Raw genomic sequence first — 16907 nt, 5'->3', positions numbered from 1 at the left:
GGTGTTCTCCGGTTGTTTCCCATGAAGGTTTTAAATATTATGTTTTATTTGTGGATGACTATTCTAGATACTCTTGGATCTTTCCCATTAAACATAAATCTGAAGTGTTTGAAGTATTTGTCACCTTCAAATCTAAAGTGGAAAATATGTTCAATACGTCCATTAAAATTTTTCAGTGTGATGAAGGAGGAGAGTATAAGAGTCGTGTTTTTCAAACTTTCCTTGCACAACATGGCATTTCTCAAAGATTTTCATGCCCCAAACATCCTGAGCAAAATGGTATTGCAGAAAGAAAACATCGCCACATTGTCGAAACTGGAATTGTCATGCTTTCTCATTCTCATATTTCCAACAAATATTGGCCTGATGCTTGTTTAACAGCCACTTATTTAATCAACAGGCTGCCCACTCGGCTTTTGTCTTATCAATCCCCATATGAAAAATTATTTGGCAAACTTCCCAAATACGAGACATTTAAGGTCTTTGGTTGTAAGTGTTTTCCTTGGCTTGTGCCTTATTCCCAAAATAAACTTCAACCCAAGTCAAAACCGTGTGTGTTTCTAGGGTACTCACTGAACCATCAAGGGTACAAATGTTTGGACTTGTCCACGAGGCGAATCTATTTGTCTCGCCATGTTCTATTCGACGAGGACTCATTTCCATTTAAGGAACTCACATCTCCACTGGAAAACGTTGATCCAATAGGTATTGTTACATCTCCTGATCTTTTGTTCACTTTTCCTATTTTAATATCTTCCACCAACTCACTGACTTCATCCCATACCTTAGACAGCTTGCATTCATCTAATCCCGCTGCTACTCCTTTGACTAACCCTCCCCAAAGTCCAAACCTATCACTACCTACAAACCTGCCACCTACCTTGCCTTCACCTAACCCTATTTCCACTCCACCTAATTTAAATGAGCAAGCAGCAGTTTCTGCACCACATCTCCATCCACCCGTATCCTCTTCAGATAATGCCCATACTCAGACACGTCCTCCCTCTGAGCAAATGCGCATGACCACTCGTTCGCAGTCAGGAATACTCAAACCTAATCCCAAGTATGCATTGCATGTTTCTACTAATTTGTCTTTTGTTGAACCCACGTGCTATAGTCAAGCAGTCAAGACTAAAGCATGGCGTGATGCCATGGTCCAAGAGTTTAATGCATTGCAACGTTGTGGTACGTGGAAACTTGTTCCTTATCATCCTAATATGAATCTGTTGCCAAATAAATGGGTGTTCAAGATCAAAAAAAAGGCAGATGGCTCGGTGGAGAGGCACAAGGCCAGGTTAGTTGCCAATGGATTTCATCAACAGTCTGGTGTTGATTACACAGAGACCTTTAGTCCTGTGGTCAAGCACAGCACTATTCGACTTATTCTCAGTTTAGCAGTTTCCAAAAGGTGGCCCATACGACAACTGGATGTCCAAAATGCATTTTTGCATGGTTTTTTACAGGAAGATGTATATATGCGCCAACCTACTGGCTTTGTTGATCAGCAGTATCCTAATCATGTGTGTAAATTACAAAGAAGCATCTATGGCTTGAAACAAGCTCCTCGAGCGTGGTTCACTCGGTTTTCAGAGTTTCTTCTTCAATTAGGGTTTCACGGGTCAACCTGTGATTACAGTTTATTTGTTTTCAATCACCGTGGGGTATATTTGATTTTGTTGATTTATGTCGATGACATTCTGTTGACAGGAAATAGCCCTTGCCATATGTCGAGGTTGATCAAGAAATTGGGTACTTTATTCTCAATGAAGGACTTAGGTCCTCTACATTATTTTTTGGGGGTCGAAGTTCATTATTGTGGTCAACAAATGCATCTCAATCAAGCCAAGTATGCCTTGGATCTGCTAACACGAACAAATTTTTTGGATGTAAAACCAGTTTCTACTCCAGTTCCTAGTGGTCACAAACTTAGTGCCTATGATGGTGAGCCACACAACAATCCAGAGATGTACAGGAGTGTTGTGGGTGCCCTACAATACTTGACTATCACGAGACCAGACCTTTCCTATGCTGTAAACCAGGTATGTCAGTTCATGCAGTCTCCCAAAACTTCACATTGGCAGGCAGTAAAGCGGATTCTCCGGTATGTAAAGGCCACATACAATCATGGCCTTGTCTACAAACCTGGTTCTACTAATCTCACGGCTTATTCTGATGCTGATTATGCTGGAAATCCAGATACTCGACATTCAACGGGTGGTTTCTGTATTTATTTTGGGTCCAATCTCGTGTCCTGGAGTTCGAAGAAACAAAAGACTGTTAGTCGGTCCAGTTCTGAAGCTGAATATAGGCAGCTTGCTTACACTGCTGCAGAAATTTCTTGGCTCAGGGCTTTATTTCGAGACTTGTACTTGCATCTTGACATACCCACAATTTGGTGTGATAATATTTCCTCAATTGCTCTTGCATCTAATCCAGTTTTTCACTCCCGGACAAAGCACTTGGAGGTTGATTATCATTATGTTCGAGAGAAGGTGGTACGTCGTCAGTTACTTGTTAATTATATTTGTTCTCAAGATCAGGTTGCTGATCTGTTCACAAAAGGATTGTCCTCAACAAGATTCAAGCTTCTTGTTTCCAAGCTTTCCGTTGTTCCTCTACCTGTTAGCTTGCGGGGGGATGATAGACCACGTCAGTCTGTGACTCTCACTTCCGAGACTTCAGGAAGTTGTGATCAATCTAAACTCTTATTCATGAAGAGTTAGCTTAGGTTACAACTCCCACAAATGTTTGTTGGTTCTCGGATATATATCCTTTCTCCAGTTTGTTGTAATCTTTGAATTTTGAAAAGCCTTGTAAATAGGGATTGCTTTCCCTGATGTACTTTGAAATGAATATAAATACATGCAGCCTCTCATTAAAGGGGTATGCAATTATCGTAAACTCTTGAGCATTCTTAAGTTTTACAGAAACAACCCCAAATTCAAGAATTTAGCAGAAAATCAATAGTTTTAAGCAAAAAGGCAGAAACTTTTGAGAAGAACCACTGAGCTAGTTAATTAATTTTGACTATGATGATGGAATTCACTTCTTTCATCATTTTTCATCTTTTGCTTAATTTTTTTATTTATAATGAAATCTTGTTGGTTGAAATTTCTTTAATCCTTCTCATCCTTTTCTTGTTAAAACTGATTCCAATGAAAGTCTTTCCAACTCACAAGCATTTGGGATTAATTAGCTTTTAACTTTTAATTTGTTTTAAGTTTTAAAGTACAAATATTGTGACATTTTCTCTGCTTGTAAGTAAGAAATCTTATATTCAATATTCATGAATGACGGACGTCAATACTAAATTAAACTAGTCATTGCATGGTTAAGCTCAACTTTCGCATCTCTTTTAAGGTAAATATATCATTGTAATTAAAAAAAAAAGTACAAATACACTTTTGGGATTAATGTTGATACATTTCAAGAGGTTTAAGTGCTAAAATGGTTCGCGTTTGGACCCATTAGTAATGATGCCATTCCGTCAAACGAAGATTTAAAATTATGCTTGGAAAACAGACTTGTTAGACGATATTCTAAATTACTCTGATTCGAGTCATTACCCCCAAAACCTTTTGATGCACTTCCCTGAGTTCCCTCCCATCCGCCACCATGTCTCCTAGCAACCACCATCTCAGTTTGTTAGGCCCGTTAACAAATTATTCATCACATACTTCCCATGAAACCACATTAATACTTTCGGTTTTTCCCACCACAACTGATGAACACAGCTTCACAGTTCAGTCACTTGGTCGTTATTTGCGAGACCAATCCACCCATGTTACACCACTCGTTCAATTTATAATAATATTCCGTGAAATATTAAATACATCGTACATCTATATTATAATACATAAATTAATAACACCACTGGTCCTGGTCGGTATGGCAGTCACACTCAAACTTTCCTGCTTTTTTCGCTCTTGTGATACAGGCTTCAAAGCAAAACCAAACTAATATTCCAGTACTGCAGTTAATTTCATTCATTTTTCATACGAATACAATTACTTCAAGCAGCCAACTATCTGAAATTCGCGAGAGAGAGAGAGAGGGAAGAGAGAGAAGAGAGACAACTAGTTATACTAGACCAGTTTGCAGAACCTACTAGAATGTCATATTTTGTTACACTAAATATTCAATATTTTAGAAGCATAAGTTGATAAGAAAGAGTGCCCGATTTTGGAACCGTTCAGTGCTTTCACCTCAATCGTACCAAGCTACCTCCAACCTCATTTGCTTAAGAGTATTTGATCCATTCCTGGTTGATGAGATTACACTAATTACTATTTTTGCACTTCTGCATGGCCCTTGGGGCTGTAAGAAATCAAAACATAAGGATGCTTGTTAGGGATTTCATTTAGCAAACAAAAGCCAAAATCTACATGCCATCGTGAAATTTGTTGGTATTTCTGTCGTGAAGTATCTTTATATAAATATATTAAGGGATGAGGATCATACAATTCAGTCAAAATTAATGTTGAAAGATTAAAACCGATCTCCGTAGTGACATGCATGAAAAAAAAAATGAATTAGAAGGAAAAATAAGATCAGTGAAGATACCTAGACCCATAGCCTCTGAACTCTTCATGATCCTCATCCTCTTACATGAGTCGGTAAACATTCTGCAAGAGCAATCCTCGATTTAGTGAACATTCTAACATGGAGAAACCTCTTTTGAAAAGCTATTTGAGTACTATTGTATCTACACATCCGAATATCTGTATTGGAAAATGAACAGGTAATTTACAAATTTTGTTGAAAAGTCCCACTTACTCCCAGGGAACATCACCAACTAGCATCCAATCGCCATCCTTGTCTTCATAGGTGAGGACATATTCAGCACCATGTAGAAGATCCATCAATCTACTCTCGCTCAATCCATCTCTCGAAGCTCCATGTGAGCCACAATGACCTGACCAAGATTTAAGTAAAGAGGAAAAACTAAATCGGGATTGGTTTCTTTGGAATCCAAAAGAACGTGCTTCGCAGAATTTGCTAAATTAGATTGGGATTTATTCTTCACCTAGTTGATTTACATATACCAACAGACATGCAAAAACTCCACCCAACTCTAGTCACTAATTTACAGTTCCAATATTCCAACTACAGAAGGAACAAACAACTTTCTTGTTAAGGTAAACAGTCTTCCAATCGTTCTCGAATTCTGATCCTAGCTTCTTAAAGATGGTTTGAATCACATAAAACTACTGCCAGACGTGGAAACTTATGGCAGGTGAATAAGAACAGAGGATGAGTTACAAGGTAACTTACCGATTGTAAAGCAGCTGAACATCTTTTCCAGAGCTAGAGACAACTCCAGATAGCTACCGTAGGTTTTGAGATCAACTTTCCTCAGGTACGGTGCACCATCCATGCTGACCTTAACATATAGACACCCTGCTCCCATCTTGCCTTCAGCTTCATCATCATTTTTCAAAGGAACGGAAGCCATTGAATTTTTCCGGAAAGAACGAATTGGTGGCCATCCTACAACCTGTGCCCTGTCACGCACATGACATTAGACAAGTTAAGAGTTTATGATGAACATCTTAAATAACTTCCTACCTATCCAATCTATGACTATATAATGTACATAATGTTAGAATTTCGGGTCAACAGGTCCAGAAAGCAGTGAATTCAAAACAATGAAACCAAGTCAACAGATTGCAGACTTGGCTTGCAGACGCCAAAAATCTTGCCGTTCTGGGACCAAATTTGAAACATACATGCAACGAAATATTTGAAATTAACACAAAATCTTATGCCCTGCTTCCAAACAAGGAAATAAGTGAAATTTTATGCAATATGAGAAATGAAACAACCAATCTGCAAAATAAAAAACCATATAATTCTTCAATTTAACCTAGAGGGACAAAGAAAATCCCCACAATTTCCTCTAGTACTACTAATTAAAAAACTTAAAACCCGTAAAAAAAATGAATACCACAATTCAGCAAACAAAATATTCATCTTTCTGCAGAATATTAAAGAAAGAAGAAAAGGGCAGAGAAAGAAAGCTACTTACTTTGCAGCAGGGGCAGTAGACCCAGCAGACCCTTGGGGTTTCTTCTCATGCAATGGCTTTGGAGACTGTTGGACACCATCTTTCACAGTAGACACAGCTAAACCAGTTGGTTGCTTGCTGGGTTCACTCCCAGCGGCAAGAGTTTTCCCAGCATGCACACCTCTAGGAGAAAGCAAGTTTCCACCTTTTCCCAACTCCACCTCAGATCCACCACTCCCAGAGAAAACCCACTTTCCAGAAGCTCCATCAATGGCGTCTGAGAATCCCCTCTTGGCCCCAGACACCAACCCCTTAACCCCACATGCTGAAAACCCAGCAGCTTTCTCCTCCACCCCACCGCCGCCGCCGCCGCTGTCTCTCTCTGGGGACTGGGAGCCAGGCAAGCCCAGTCTCAGCTCAGTGGCTTTGAGGTTCAAAGCAGCAGACTTGTCAGAGGTTTCCATTGAAGGAGATAAGCCTATGTAATCATGCTCCAAAGAAATAGACATCAAAATATGTCAACCCAGAAAGCATTAAACGGATTTAGAACCAGAGAAATGAGAAAGTTGAGAGCTTTTATTTCAGAGTGTATTGGTGTTTTGGAGAAGAAGATGAAGAAAAAGAGAAGCTTCTTTCTATATAAGATACACTCTCTCAGTACTCAGGACTCTGTAACAGAGAAAATGAATATATTAAAAAAATTACACAAAAGAAAATAAAAAGCAAGGAAAGTGTGGGAATTAAAAATTAAAATTGAATAGACAGCTTTTCTTTTTGGTCGATTTTTAAATAGACAACTTGAGAAATAAAGTGGAAACCTTTGGGTTTGGCTTTTATTAACAATAATAAACTATAATGGGTTAATTTTAAATGTTCCTCTAAAAAAACGACTTTTATTACAAAAATTGATCACTTTAAATATTTACTTGCTCAAAAATCCTTCTATTCCTTATGTATTGTAAAACATAACAAACCAACCAACACAAAGTCAATCGGTTGGTTATGAAAATTTTTATTTAATCGCCACATTGAAGAAATAAAAAAATTGTTTTTACTAGGGCGGGGTAAATGACCTTAAAATCCAGAAAACCACCAAAATGGGTTGATTTGTTTTTTTTTTTTTTTTTTTTTTTTTTGTTCAATCGGTTAATAAGGTCGAATCAAACCGCAAAAAGTGGTTTAATGCATTACAAACCGTGATTTAACCAAACTAAACTGTATATAATAAAATATATAAATTAATATTAGGATTAAGTACCTAAAATTCTCTAACTTATTCTAAATTAGTCTCAACATTTTTAAACATTTCAAATAAATACTCAACCTATTGTAAATGTTACATATGTTAAGTCTCAGTTAATTTGTCGTTAAACATACATGTGGCAACAATGAGTCCCACTTATTTGCTTACTTGGATACTAAAATAATATTAAAAATAAATTCAAAAAAGGAAATGAAGTTGAAAAAACAAATACACGAATAAAATGAAAAACAAAAATGAAGATGAGGAAATTTCTTAGCAAAGAAGAAGGTTCAGAAGTTAGCTAAGGTGCCAATGAGCTTGTTTTTGCTCATGTGATTTCCTTCTTCACCAATTTTTGTTAGTAAAGCTTTAAATTCTTCTTTGTAGGCGGTAAAGATGGTGGTGGCCGCATCATAGCAATCCATACTATTTCAGCAATCTTCATAACGTTCTTCTTAATTTTGGCTGCTTGAGTTGTAGAGTGGAGTTTATGGTTGTGCGTTGGGTTTGGAGGTGAAAGCCTAAGTAGGGTGATGGTGACCGTTACTTGGTGGAACCCATGCTTCCATAACCTTATATTGATGTTGGAGACAAAGTAAGCCCTAGGTAATTTAACAGAAACTCAATTGAGATTTAACGGATATGATATTTTCAATAGTTGGGTACTTATTGAAAAAATTTAAAAAGGTTGAGACTAATTTGGAATAACGCTAAAAGGTTAGAGGGTTTTAGATACTTAATCCTTAATAATATTATATGTACATTATATATAAACACTAATATTATATATTTAACTGACTAATGATGTCTCTAGTTTTAATATGTATGCCTAATTCAATACAATTCAAATCTCAAAGTGATTTGGGTTGATCGATTTCAATTTTTTATTGTACTCTCTTGTATTAGTTCAGTAAAATATCATCCATGAGCGATGATAGGATTAATAATTTATATGTACATTATATATAAACACCAATATTATATATTTAACTGACTAGTGATGTCTCTAGTTTTAATATGTATGCCTAATTCAATACAATTAAAATCTCAAAGTGATTTGATCGATTTCAAATTTTTATTGTACTCTCTTGTTTAATGTTCAGTAAAATATCATCCATGAGCGATGATCCAATCCAAGCAAAAGGCTTATGAAACACATGAACACCAATATCCATATTAAAACTCTAATTTGTCAACGGATCAGCCACATAATTCTTCTTCCTATAGATGCGTTTCAACTCACTTTTTCTCAAAGATAAATAATTTAACTATATGGTTTGTTCTTAGGAAACATATTCGTCGCCGGGCCTAGCCTTTGGCTTGGTGCCGATGGCAACCCCTTTTTTCTCATCCTTCCCTCATTCTCTTCTTCCTTTCCACTCTCTTCTCATTTTTCTTATTAGTTTTTCTCAGTTGTCCTTGAGTTTTGTCTTAAATTTTCCCTGAGTTTGTCTCAGATTTGGGCTTCATGCCCCTTCCTCGGTTATCTGCCTTATGTTCTTTTGTTTCCCACCATCCCTTCCTCATTATCCATCCCCACCCTATCCTTTGCTCTTTGGCTCCAAACCAAAAATGGATACCATATCCATTTTCCTCCCTCACTTCCCTTCCCTTCCCTCAACCGGTTTACCGAATTCCTTTCGAGGTCAAGTGTTCTGCGACTTCGGTCAAAGTAAGGGTATTTTACATGCCCCTTTAGCCTCACCTTCTACCATATGTTACTTTGTTGTATATATTTGCTAAGTTTAGTGAAGGGGACTTGATCCGGTGACTGTTTCTCGGTCTAGCGTTTTCGGTAAATCTAGCTCTGGTGTGCTTCTACTTACGGGTTTGCAATTTTTGTACTATGATGTCTTGTTCAAATTGACCACTCGATTGTTTTCTCTAGTGTTGTTGCGTTGGTAACTGCTGGCAAGACGTTCATGCTGCAACGATCGAGCTGCTTCTCTCTGAAGGATTGAGATTAGGGTTTTATTTTCGGGTAATGCTAGGGAGACCAAATTTTGTTAACCAATGATGTGGATGTTGATGTTTGGATTATTACTTAAGTATTGTTTCACGTGTTTATTTCCTATTAGTGATATATCATTTAATTTGCAAATTTGGTTTTAAAATTTGATCTCATTAGCATAATCCTTTATTTTCTATTTGTTTGTTTATTGGGCTAGGCTTTTGTAGTTTAGCTTTCTCCAAGTTTATTTTGGGTTATTCTGCCTTCCCTTGGGTTGGCTTGTAAAGTTTTATTTTTTAATGAACATTACTTTTTCGACAAAAAAAAAAACTACTGTTGTTTGTTCGAACAAAAAAAACAACTACCAACCACAAGTGCCCTTTTACTACAATGATAGGAAGGAGTTGAACTTTGCATGACGATGTGGGTTCAAATCCTATCGATGACTAATCTAACATTTAATCTAACAAAATTTATCGTTTGACAACAAAAAAAAAAAAAAATTAAGGACCAAAGTGACACGATCCCTAAATTTTGCACGGACAAATTTATAAGAACTCAAATAACAAAAAGTTTATGAACCTTTTACCTAATTTTCGATTATTTAACCTAATTTTATATTATTCCCTCAATATTTATTTAAAATATATAAAAAACTTAGCAAAAAAAGGTCAAAAAAGCTAGAAAAATTGGAATTCGCGCCGCGAACGTGTGGCTGGCAATAGGAAATTACGGAAAGGGACGGGACTGGAAAACACAGTCGGAATTTTCAAGGCGGATAGGGAAATCCCAGGCGGGGGTGGGGGTGGGGATTGTTTTGGCGGATTCGGTGTTTGGATTGCGGGAAAGAAAGGGAAAAGTCGGGTGGGAAAGTGAGGGACTTTGTGAGAAAGCTGACATGGATGGAGATGCCCCTAAACGCCCAGTTGGAAAAAAATGATAAAAACGGCAGTTTGAGGAATTGGGAAGAGAGTGTGGGTTGATGGGGAAGTGACTCTCTGTGATTTGTGTTTGTACGTGCCGGCAGCTAGCTGTCGTTTGGATGCTCGGAAATTTTGAAAACTTTCCCGGAAAATTTTGACGACTGAAACAAATTTGACTGAAAAGAAAGCACAATCATTTACCCGCAAAACAGCACTGAAATAAAAGAAAAAACAATAGATGTTTCTTCTGTCACAAGTTACTTTTTTTTTAAATGACTGAAAATATTTTTATTTTCGTAAGAAGCACTTAAAATTTTTGATACCCAAAATTACTTTATAAAATGATTTTAGCCATTTTAAACGAACTACTAATTTATAATCAAGAGAAATATTAGAAAAAACTAAATAAAGCTAATTTGATTTCTTCTAAAGTGACGGGATTTTTCAACTCTTTTTTTTTTTTTTTTAAACTAATGTCATCTTACAACAGGTGTAGAATTTCAATAGTTCGCGTGCGCAACTAAATTTATTTTGAATTTATTACGACTTATCATGAGCAGGGATGACGATTGAAAAAAGAAAATGAAAAATGAAAAAAGAGAACAAAAAAAGAGAGCAATGTACAAACTAATCTGTGCTTTTTCGCACTGTACCAAACAACCATGAACCGCTGAATCGCTACCTGTGGCACCATGGTTCCGATGGATGTCTGGATTTAAGAGTCATTTAAATGTAAAATTTAAAGGAAAACAATGGAAATCCAAGCCAAAAGCCACCTCCCCTCCCTTCCCCTCCCCTCTCCTCCCTTCCTCATCCGTTGATCCCCACTTCTCATCGCCCCCAACTATACCCACCAAATCCCCCGCCCCAACCACTTCAATTGCAGTTGCCAATTTTTTAAAATTTAATTTTGAATTTTTAAACAGGGCTGTTATTATTATCGTGCTACGGTGGTGGAGCGGGCCCGGGAAGTGATCTGCCCCGGGCCGGGATGTGACAATTTGGTATCAGAGCCTAACCCTGGTCGTGGTGTGCCGACGAGGACGTCGGGCCCCTAAGGGGGGTGGATTGTGACATCTCACATCACCCATGGGTGTGATCCTTAAATGTATTTCCCATCTCTACCTAGCACGAGGCCTTTTGGGAGTTCACTGGCTTCGGGTTCCATAGGAACTCCGAAGTTAAGCGAGTTGCGCACGAGAGCACTCCCAGGATGGGTGACCCATCGGGAAGTTCTCGTGTGAGTTCCCAGAAACAAAACCGTGAGGGCGTGGTCGGGGCCCAAAGCGGACAATATCGTGCTACGGTGGTGGAGCGGGCCCGGGAAGTGATCCGCCCCGGGCCGGGATGTGACAATTTGGTATCAGAGCCTAACCCTGGTCGCGTGTGTGCCGACGAGGACGTCGGGCCCCTAAGGGGGGTGGATTGTGACATCCCACATCGCCCAAGGGTGATCCTTAAATGTATATTCTCATCCCTACCTAGCACGAGGCCTTTTGGGAGCTCACTGGCTTCGGGTTCCGTAGGAACTCCGAAGTTAAGCGAGAAGGGGGCTAGAGCAATCCCATGATGGGTGACCCACTGGGAAGTTGCTCGTGAGTTCCCAAAAACAAAACCGTGAGGGAATGGTAAGCCCAAAGCGGACAATATCGTGCTACGGTGGTGGAACGGGCCTGGGAAGTGATCCGCCCCAGCCCGGGATGTGACAATTGGTATCAGAGCCTAACCCTGGTCGTGGTGTGCCGACGAGGACGTCGGGCCCCTAAGGGGGGTGGATTGTGACATCCCACATCACCCATGGGTGTGATCCTTAAATGTATTTCCCATCTCTACCTAGCACGAGGCCTTTTGGGAGCTCACTGGCTTCGGGTTCCATAGGAACTCCGAAGTTAAGCGAGTTGCGCACGAGAGCACTCCCAGGATGGGTGACCCATCGGGAAGTTCTCGTGTGAGTTCCCAGAAACAAAACCGTGAGGGCGTGGTCGGGGCCCAAAGCGGACAATATCGTGCTACGGTGGTGGAGCGGGCCCGGGAAGTGATCCGCCCCGGGCCGGGATGTGACATTACATGGCTATGACGCTCATGTAAAAAACAATAAAATTTGTATTCATGTAATTACTAAATTGCCCATAATTTTTATTGCTGTTCCGTTTTGATTAGAAGGTTAGAATGGTACTTTTATGAAGTTTTGGTTGATAATCAAGGTTCTACCAATATATAGTTTAGATTAGCTTATTTACGGAAATAATCTTGAGATTTAATTTGAGTTTCACTTAACACTCTGAAATTTAAACTTCATCACTGGACATTATAAACCTTAACTCGTGTTTCACTTTTCTCTTACCGCTAAACTAGTTAGCAAATCATTAAAATGGTTTGTTGGCATAAATAAAAGTGAAAAGTGAAACTCGATTGTTAAATTTGAAGAAATTTTTTATTGTGACGGAAACATGAGTGATACACCATGTGTTTTTATGTAAATGGTGGGAAATTTTATTTTTTAGGTTATTAACTTTTTAACATACATATCTCATCATTTATATAATGACATGTGGTGTATCACCTCGTGTGCCGGTCACACTGAAAAATCTCTCTTAAATTTGTAGCGTATAGCACTTATATGGCACACTTTTCAACAACAATTATCCTATTTGTGACACGCCAGACCCTGATATCCTCCAAACACCAGGGTAGACACATGCTAGCCAACACTTGAACGTGATGAAGCCATACTAATATGCATGAGAACCGATGAATATACAAAGGACTTATAAATTTAAATATAATTAATATACAAATGAGGAACGTGTTCAGAGCATACAACTAATCTAAAACACTAAAAAGAAATAATATAAAATTGAATGAACAAAGGAATGGATCCTACACCGAGAGGACTCGCATGTCGATGCAGGAGTGCCTTGATGCCGAAATTGTATGCTTCGATTCTAAGTTTTGAGGGGGCGCAAAACAAACATGAGTGGACCAAGTTGATATATAGGTAAAACTGAAACAATTATTCATCAACGTACTAACCCCAAAATTTTATGAAAACTCATATAGCATAATAAGTAATATCCGAAAACCCTAGCATGCCATAAAACTTCATAAAACATATATCATATATAGTGTGCTTAGTAGTGGTATCATCTCCCACCCGAAGCCATATAGAACTCTTCCGACTGAAGCCATATAAATATCTTCCGCCCGTAAGCACTACAACCCTCAGCCAAAGCCAATATAAGTATTTTCCACCCGTAGGCACTACAACCCCCGGCCGAAGCCAATATAAGTATCATCATCCATAGGTAAAATAGTGACCACTATATAAGCACAAAAATCATTGAACATAATATTTCCAAACATAAGTACATATATCTCAACGGAGCTCAATAGCTCAAACATTATATCTTAAAATATCTTCATTGTATATAGTCATCAATCATATATATTACAAAGAATGTTAAAAATCGATAAAGTATGGTATCCCAAAATATTCTCAGTAAAGCATGATATCTCATAAAGTGTAAATCTAATTTACTCATAAACATTTCATAAAACGTAACCATTAAATCATGTTTTTCGTGTATGCAGTTCTAATAGTAAAATATGCATTTTAGAAGGGGTCCACTATCAGATACTTTGCCAGTCGAAGAGCAATGCAAACAAGAGAGGACGGAAACGCCATACACAATTGCACCTAAGCACAAAAAGGTACCAATTAATAAAACTATACTAAAATGGTTGAATTTTGGGAAACAGATGTCATAAACGAATTCAGGATGTCAAAAAACATAAGGGGGAACCTCTGATACCTCCATGCGTTGTTGCATACGCCCTCACACGACGCCACGGGGTGGTGTCCACGCTCCGCTGCACACACCGCTATGCGCCATTTTAGGTCATTCTAGGTTGGTTCCACATGGGTTGGGCCGAGAGTTTTGGGCCAAAGGTTTAATGGGTCTGGGCTGCAAGGTTGAGCTTAGGCCTAGGTTTGGGTTTGAGTTCAGATAAAGCCGAATGCCTTGGGTTTAGGCTTTAGGGCTATTAGACTTGGGCTAGGTTTAGTGGGCGAAGGCCCGGGTTTGCACGCCCTAAAGGCTTGAATTATAACTGGGTTTCTGGGTTTGGGTCAAAACGACCCAGTTTTCAAGCCAGATTGGCGAAGGAGGAAGCCGGAGCTTCCCGAGCTCCGTTCAACTTTGATTCTCCATCCTAGCATGTGATCTACCCACCAAAATGAAGACCACCAAGAGTAGATTAGGATTTTACCATTTTCAGGTCCAGTCGTGGCCAGGAAATGGCTCAAAGGCGTTAGACCCACCGAAATGGGTTGGGTAGCCTCTATGCTTCCCAGAGAATGAGGGAGGGAAAAGGTCGACACTGGTGGTGGGTGATGCTGGTGGTGCTGTCGTCGTTGTCACCGTGTAGGTGGGTGTGTAGCTAGGGGAGAGGGAGATGAGGTTGGTGCGAGAGAAAGAGAGTTGAGAGAGTGTGAACTCGAGGGAGAGAAGAGAGAAGAAGAGAAAGTGAGAGGAAAATATGAGAGAGGTCCACGTGGCGGCCAAGAGGAAGGGAAGGTTGCAGGACCAAAAAGGAAGGCAGGCCTCGCCCGGCTCACCAATTAAGGCCCAAAAATAATCCCCAAAATATATTTCACCCGTGAAATGTTCAAAATGCCCTTGTTCCAAACTCCGTAAATTTAATCGAGACGAGTTGTTTCAATTTGTACCATGATTACAGTTCCAAAGGAATTATTACTAGATTTTGACGGTAGGGGCAAAGTGTGACATGAATTGACTTTTTGAATGTTAAATTACAGAATATGAGTTTCAAGATATTCAATGAGACTCGAGTTGATTATTATTAGAATTTAGGTGCAATGATGCGTTCATTGCTAACTTGATTATAATGTTGAAATATATTCATTTTCTTAAAAAAAAGTTGAAAACATATGAGTACAAAATATAGCAGTACTCGGTATAAGAAATGCTAAGAGACTTTCTCAAAGTGAAGACTCTCCATAGATTTTCTATCACCTCATATTTTTTGCATAATATTCTATAATGTTGTTGTCATGATAATTAACGATAAACTCTGAAATGCTAAAGAATCCATAAAGAGTATTTGAGAAGGTTTTCTTAGTATTTCTCGTACCGAAAACTCCCTATTTTGTTTTCATATATTTCAACTTTTTTTTTTCTTCTAGAAAATAAATATTTTAAAATTCCAAATATGACCTATCTCGTCAATCAAATTCATAAATAGAGGCTAAAGGAGTGGACGGTACTGCAGTTTGTACGGTTACAAAGAAGACCGGTTGGTAGGGGACAAACGGCGTTATGCTTGTGGTGGTGGTGTGGATGCCATTGGCAACAAGTCCCGCTCAACTTTTTATCATTATTTTTTTAATATTTACCAAAATAGAAAATATAAAATTTACATTTCTTCATTATTTTTCTGGTAAATATAAAAATTAATTTTGGGTCAAGGTAATTTTGTTTTTTTCCTTTATATCTACCCTTTGGATGCATGGAATTTCACTGATCAAAACAGTAAAAACTTGTCAACGGCTAGGATCAACGCAGTATTTTTAACATTGAATTCCATGATTAATATTTTGTTTTGATATAACAATATATTTATACTAGAAGGTTAAAAATTTGGGTTTGGCAACACATTGGACAAAACTATAATAATTTAGTAATCAACTCATTATTCAGAAAATTCAAATTTAAAATATTTCACTTATAAGTAGATAGAAATATCAATATACCGTAAAACTAACTGGCATGACATGATAAATGTTATATTAAAAAAATCTCCTGATTCATATTTTGTTTTGATATAACAATATATTTAACTAAAAGATTAAAAATTTGGGTTGGGCAACACATTGCACAAAGTTATAATAATTTAATATTAAACTCATTATTCAGAAAATTTAAACCTAAAATATTTCACTTACAAATATTTAACTAGAAGTATCAATACATTGTAAAGTTAATTGGCATGTCATGTCATGACCAATATTGTTCATGATAAAATCTCTTTTAGTAACACTTTGAGAAATGAGGTTTTGTGTTGTGGGGTCACCAAATAATGGAGCATAACTGTAATTTAATTGTGTTCTAATCCAAACTTATCCCAAGGTTCAAAAGCTGAATTTCTTCAACTTCATCCCAAGCTTTGGAATTTTGTCAACAATTAGGATAATTCTACATTTTTATACTGTAGATGGTCTTGATGATGATGTATTATTATTAGTTTTTAAATTTATTATTACAAAAGAGAAGGCGGAGAGTTTGAAACTTTTAAATTAATTTAGGGAAGTAAAAATTTTCGAACACGAAACACATACCCAACAATCTAACATCACATCTACTAAGATATTAAACAACATACTTGATAACGATATATCATTCTAAACCACTTACTAATGAAGAATTAAGCACCATAATGCAAACTCGAATTTCTTCTTCGCCTATTCCTCGAGATAAAATATTTTCAAAATTTCTGCTTTATTCTAAATGATAGTGTTATTTACATTTTCTTCGCCTATTCAAAATTTCAGCTTTATTCTTCACCTATTTTTAACATTTTTTTTTCTTTTCAAAAGGGTAGTGTCATTCACACTTCAATTTTTATTTCTCATCCCATCCCTCTAATTTTCGGTTGCTGAATTGAATTAATTGGAAAATGTCAATAGCTAAAATTAACAAAAGTGTACTTTCAATTCTTTTTCAAATAATGAACATATTGAAAAGAAATCTCCAAAGAGGGCCC

At 37.7% G+C, this 16907-nt stretch overlaps 1 protein-coding gene across 1 annotated transcript; it reads right to left on the bottom strand.

Annotated features, from left to right (window-relative positions):
• Window positions 1-3962: 3962 nt before the first annotated feature.
• LOC103943871 (auxin-responsive protein IAA27) lies at window positions 3963-6670 on the bottom strand. The gene is made up of 5 exons (XM_009354232.3): window positions 6029-6670; window positions 5275-5504; window positions 4777-4915; window positions 4564-4625; window positions 3963-4317 (listed from the first exon to the last, which is right to left on the bottom strand). The coding sequence occupies exons 1-5, from the start codon at window positions 6514-6516 to the stop codon at window positions 4280-4282; spliced, it is 957 nt and encodes a 318-aa protein (XP_009352507.2). The 5' UTR covers window positions 6517-6670; the 3' UTR covers window positions 3963-4279.
• Window positions 6671-16907: the final 10237 nt, after the last annotated feature.

This window comes from the organism of the source record quoted next, unplaced genomic scaffold, assembly GCF_019419815.1.
Source record: "Pyrus x bretschneideri cultivar Hongxiangsu unplaced genomic scaffold, Pyrus_bretschneideri_v1 Contig1, whole genome shotgun sequence".
Taxonomy (NCBI): Eukaryota; Viridiplantae; Streptophyta; class Magnoliopsida; order Rosales; family Rosaceae; genus Pyrus; species Pyrus x bretschneideri.
This window is presented reverse-complemented; position numbering and strand designations above follow the sequence as displayed.